General features: G+C 46.9%; 1 protein-coding gene across 1 annotated transcript in view; it reads left to right on the forward strand.

Moving 5' to 3' along the window:
- The window catches only part of LOC115166448 (uncharacterized), a 74,555-nt gene that overhangs the window by 61,356 nt on the left and 7,199 nt on the right, over nt 1-6,000 (forward strand). The window contains exon 16 of the mRNA XM_029720347.1: nt 5,045-5,233. Within this exon, the coding sequence (XP_029576207.1) occupies nt 5,045-5,233 (189 nt within the window). The remainder of the gene's footprint in view (nt 1-5,044; nt 5,234-6,000) is intronic.

Genomic DNA, 6,000 nt, shown 5'->3' on the forward strand with positions numbered 1-6,000 from the left:
GGAGCAGGAGGGGAGGACCGAGCCGGCCTGGAGGATAGGGGACAGAGAAAATCAAAGGATGCAGAAAGGGAGGAGAGGAGGGTTGAGGAGGCAGAATCAGGAGATAGGTTGGAGAAGGTTTGAGCAGAGGGAAGAGATGATAGGATGGAAGAGGAGAGAGTAGCGGGAGAGAGAGAGCGAAGGTTGGGACGGCGCAATACCATCCGAGTAGGGGCAGAGTGAGAAGTGTTGGATGAGAGCGAGGGAAAAGGATACAAGGTAGTGGTCGGAGACTTGGAGGGGAGTTGCAATGAGATTAGTGGAAGAACAGCATCTAGTAAAGATGAGGTCAAGCGTATTGCCTGCCTTGTGAGTAGGGGGGGAAGGTGAGAGGGTGAGGTCAAAAGAGGAGAGGAGTGGAAAGAAGGAGGCAGAGAGGAATGAGTCAAAGGTAGACGTGGGGAGGTTAAAGTCACCCAGAACTGTGACAGGTGAGCCATCCTCAGGAAAGGAACTTATCAAGGCGTCAAGCTCATTGATGAACTCTCCAAGGGAACCTGGAGGGCGATAAATGATAAGGATGTTAAGCTTGAAAGGGCTGGTAACTGTGACAGCATGGAATTCAAATGAGGAGATAGACAGATGGGTCAGGGGAGAAAGAGAGAATGTCCACTTGGGAGAGATGAGGATTCCAGTGCCACCACCCCGCTGGCTCGATGCTCTAGGGGTATGCGAGAACACGTGGGCAGACGAGGAGAGAGCAGTAGGAGTAGCAGTGTTATCTGTGGTAATCCATGTTTCCGTCAGCGCCAGGAAGTCTAGGGACTGGAGGGTAGCATAGGCTGAGATGAACTCAGCCTTGTTGGCCGCAGACCGGCAGTTCCAGAGGCTGCCGGAGACCTGGAACTCCACGTGGGTCGTGCGCGCTGGGACCACCAGGTTAGAGTGGCAGCGGCCACGCGGTGTGAAACGTTTGTATGGCCTGTGCAGAGGGGAGAGAACAGGGATAGACAGACACATAGTTGACAAGCTACAGAAGAGGCTACGCTAATGCAAAGGAGATTGGAATGACAAGTGGACTACACGTCTCGAATGTTCAGAAAGTTAAGCTTACGTTGCAAAAATCTTATTGACTAAAATGACGAAAATGATACAGTACTGCTGGCTGGTGGAGTAGGCTAGCTAGCAGTGGCTGCGTTGTTGACTTTGTTAGAACGTGTAGCTGGCTAGGTAACCTCGATAGTTTCAGTACTACACCTTGTCATGATACAAAAACAACTTTGTAGCTAGCTAACATAACACTAATCAAGACGTTCCTTTGTAATGTATTTAGTTTCTACAGTGCTGCTCGTCGGTAATAGTTGGCTACTTTTGGAAAAATGGCATCGCGGGGGACGGAAATAGCTGGCTAGCTAACCTCGATAATTACTAAACTACACAATTATCAAGCTATGACAAAGACAACTATGTAGCTAGCTAGCTGACACTGCACTAGTCAAATCGTTCCGTTGTAATGTATTAGTATCTACAGCGCTGCTAGTTGGTAACGGTTGGCTAGCTAGCAGTGGGTTTGATGATGACTAAGTCTGGAGTCTGGACAACGGCTGGCTAGCGGCTGGCTAGCTAACCTCGATAATTACTCTAAACTACACAATTATCTTAGATACAAAGACAGCAAAGACAACTATGTAGCTAGCTAACTAACACTAACACTAACACTAAACTAATCAAGTCGTTCTGTTGTAATGTAATAGTTTCTACAGTGCTGCTAGTCGGTAGAAGTTAGCTAGTTGGCTAGCTAGCAGTGTTGACTAGCTAGCTAGCAGTGTTGACTACGTTAGGACGAAAATAGCTAACCTCGATAATACTCTAATTACTCTAAACTACACAATTATCTTTGATACAAAGACGGCTATGTAGCTAGCTAAGAAAAATTGCTCAGATCAAACAAATCAAACCGTTGTAATGTAATGAAGTGTAATATTACCTGTGGAGCGAAGCAAAGTGCGACTGCTCGCTCCAAACCGGAGCATGCCTAGGCATTGTAGGGAGGTCATACAGGCACGTGGAGGCCACACACACTACTGAGCCTCATTTTGACTTGTTTTAAGGACATTACATACAAGTTGGATCAGCCTGTAGTGTGGTTTTCCACTTTAATTTTGAGTGTGACTCCAAATCCAGACAAATTGGATTTCCATTGATTATTTTTGTGTGATTTTGTTGTCAGCACATTCAAAAGTAAAGAAAAAAGTATTTAATAAGATTATTTCTTTCATTCAGATCTAGGATGTGTTGTTTAAGTGTTCCCTTTATTTTTTTGAGCAGTATATTTCCAGGCTTGAGGTTGGAATAGTACTGTGAAAATGATGATAATACCCTTTTAGTATATGAGCTGTTTGAAAAGACCGCCTGAAATTTCAGCCTGTTTTGGTGGGGTGGAGTTTTGTCCTTCCATGGTGACGTCACCATGCGGTAAATTAGTTAATTGACGAATAAGAAAGAGAGTTCCAAACCTCTCTGCCAATAACAACTAGTGTTCAGTTTTCCCTCCCAACTCAGACCACTCCCAGACAGTCCTAGCTAAATTCTTGCTTGAGAAATATAATCTTTAATTAATTAATTGTTACCCAGAAAGGATTTCATATTGAGATAAAAACAGATGCATTGGACCTTTAAAGCAATTTTTCGGCAATTATACTTATTTTTGCCATGGGGGGCAGAGAGCGACAATTTGCCCGGTCAGTATTGCCCGGTCAGTATTCAACCACATGGTCCCGTGTGGCTCAGTTGGTAGAGCATGGTGTTTGCAACGCCAGGGTTGTGGGTTCGATTCCCACGGGGGACCAGTACGAAGAAAAAAATAAATACAAATGTATGAAATGTATGCATTCACTACTGTAAGTCGCTCTGGATAAGAGCGTCTGCTAAATGACTAAAATGTAAATGTAAGTTTAGATTAGAGAATGATTTTTAAACGCCGATACCGATCGTCCGGGGTCAAGGAGGCCGATATTTTATGCCGATAATAAATATAATTAAATGTTAACATTTTGATGAGGCATTTTTACACGAGGGCCTTCCCAGAATCCTTCCCAGAATCTGTGATATCAGTGAGGAAGTACAGTCCTGTGAGTGACATTCAGATTCGTGATGTTACTCCAACATGTAAATATTTCCCCAATCGTCTTCAGGGTAAAAAGCCTTTCCTGTTTTGACAATTCTCAAGAAAACATCCGCTTTCAAAGAATTTCACAAAAGATTACTTAAAGATAACTGTATGAGTCCAAATCAACAAGTTATTCCACAGTTGGGTGCAGTGAAAAAAGGACAAACTACAGATCCATTAAAACAGCTTTCGCTTTGTCATTAAGGGGTAATGTGTGTAGATTGATGAGGAAAAATATTTATTTCATCATTTTTAGAACAGGGTTGTAACGTAACAAAATGTGTAACATGTTTAGGAGTCTGAATACTTTCTGAATGCGCTAGTCACACCTCCATCACTAGTGCCTGGTCCCACCTCCATCCCTAGTACCTGGTCATACCTCCATCCCTAGTACCTGGTCATACCTCCATCCCTAGTACCTGGTCACACCTCCATCCCTAGTGCCTGGTCCCACCTCCATCCCTAGTACCTGGTCATACCTCCATCCCTAGTACCTGGTCACACCTCCATCCCTAGTACCTGGTCACACCTCCATCCCTAGTACCTGGTCACACCTCCATCCCTAGTACCTGGTCACACCTCCATCCCTAGTACCTGGTCACACCTCCATCTCTAGTACCTGGTCACACCTCCATCCCTAGTACCTGGTCACACCTCCATCCCTAGTACCTGGTCATACCTCCATCCCTAGTACCTGGTCCCACCTCCATCCCTAGTACCTGGTCATACCTCCATCCCTAGTACCTGGTCACACCTCCATCCCTAGTACCTGGTCACACCTCCATCCCTAGTACCTGGTCATACCTCCATCCCTAGTACCTGGTCACACCTCCATCCCTAGTACCTGGTCACACCTCCATCTCTAGTACCTGGTCACACCTCCATCTCTAGTGCCTGGTCCCACCTCCATGCCTAGTCACACCTCCATCCCTAGTACCTGGTCACACCTCCATCCCTAGTACCTGGTCACACCTCCATCCCTAGTACCTGGTCACACCTCCATCCCTAGTACCTGGTCATACCTCCATCCCTAGTACCTGGTCACACCTCCATACCTAGTACCTGGTCACACCTCCATCCCTAGTACCTGGTCACAACTCCATCCCTAGTACCTGGTCATACCTCCATCCCTAGTACCTGGTCACACCTCCATCCCTAGTACCTGGTCACACCTCCATCCCTAGTACCTGGTCACACCTCCATCCCTAGTACCTGGTCACACCTCCATCCCTAGTACCTGGTCACACCTCCATCCCTAGTACCTGGTCACACCTGCTCTACTTCCCACCCCATTGGGACAGGTAGAACACGCTGCTCTACTTCCCACCCCATTGGGACAGGTAGAACACGCTGCTCTACTTCCTACCCCATTGGGACAGGTAGAACACGCTGCTCTACTTCCCACCCCATTGGGACAGGTAGAACGTTCTACTTCCCACCCCATTGGGACAGGTAGAACACACTGCTCTACTTCCCACCCCATTGGGACAGGTAGAACACACTGCTCTACTACCCACCCCATTGGGACAGGTAGAACACGCTGCTCTACTTCACCACCCCATTGGGACAGGTAGAACACGCTACTCTACTTCCCACCCCATTGGGACAGGTAGAACACGCTGCTCTACTTCCCACCCCATTGGGACAGGTAGAACACGCTGCTCTACTTCCCACCCCATTGGGACAGGTAGAACACACTGCTCTACTTCCCACCCCATTGGGACAGGTAGAACACGCTCCTCTACTACCCACCCCATTGGGACAGGTAGAACACACTGCTCTACTACCCACCCCATTGGGACAGGTAGAACACACTGCTTTCTCCTGTTGTACCTCCCCTCTTTTTCTTTCTCGGCCATCTCTCTTTCACTTTACAGTTTTTTTCTCTCTCCGTAGCGCTCCCCCCCTCAGGTGCAGGGTTTGGTTCCGGCCTACAGCGGCGAGACGGACAGCGAGGGAGAGGAAGGAGGAGAGAAGGATGAGAGGATGACAGACTGGGCTAAGCTAGCCTGTCTGCTGTGTAGGAGACAGTTCCCCAGCAAGGAGGCTCTCATACGACACCAACAGCTCTCAGAGCTACACAAGGTGCTTATAACATGCCTACGGAGTAACATAACGCTGACATGAAGCCACGATGTCATCTTTTACTATAACTATGTAATAACACATTTTCCAAAGTGGTGGTTGACTTCCATATAAAGCCTGAACTGAAGTCGTTACGTCAGAGCTGTTTCTGATGTCAGAGCTGTTTCTGATGTCAGAGCTGTTTCTGATGTCAGAGAGCTGTTTCTGATGTCAGAGCTGTTTCTGATGTCAGAGCTGTTTCTGATGTCAGAGCTGTTTCTGATGTCAGAGAGCTGTTTCTGATGTCAGAGCTGTTTCTGATGTCAGAGAGCTGTTTCTGATGTCAGAGCTGTTAGAGCTGTTTCTGATGTCAGAGCTGTTTCTGATGTCAGAGCTGTTTCTGATGTCAGAGCTGTTTCTGATGTCAGAGCTGTTTCTGATGTCAGAGCTGTTTCTGATGTCAGAGCTGTTAGAGCTGTTTCTGATGTCAGAGCTGTTAGAGCTGTTTCTGATGTCAGAGCTGTTTCTGATGTCAGAGCTGTTAGAGCTGTTTCTGATGTCAGAGCTGTTTCTGATGTCAGAGCTGTTTCTGATGTCAGAGCTGTTTCTGATGTCAGAGCTGTTTCTGATGTCAGAGCTGTTTCTGATGTCAGAGAGCTGTTTCTGATGTCAGAGCTGTTTCTGATGTCAGAGAGCTGTTTCTGATGTTAGAGCTGTTTCTGATGTCAGAGCTGTTTCTGATGTCAGAGCTGTTTCTGATGTCAGAGCTGTTTCTGATGTCAGAGCTG

This window comes from Salmo trutta, chromosome 28, assembly GCF_901001165.1.
Source record: "Salmo trutta chromosome 28, fSalTru1.1, whole genome shotgun sequence".
Lineage (NCBI taxonomy): Eukaryota > Metazoa > Chordata > Actinopteri > Salmoniformes > Salmonidae > Salmo > Salmo trutta.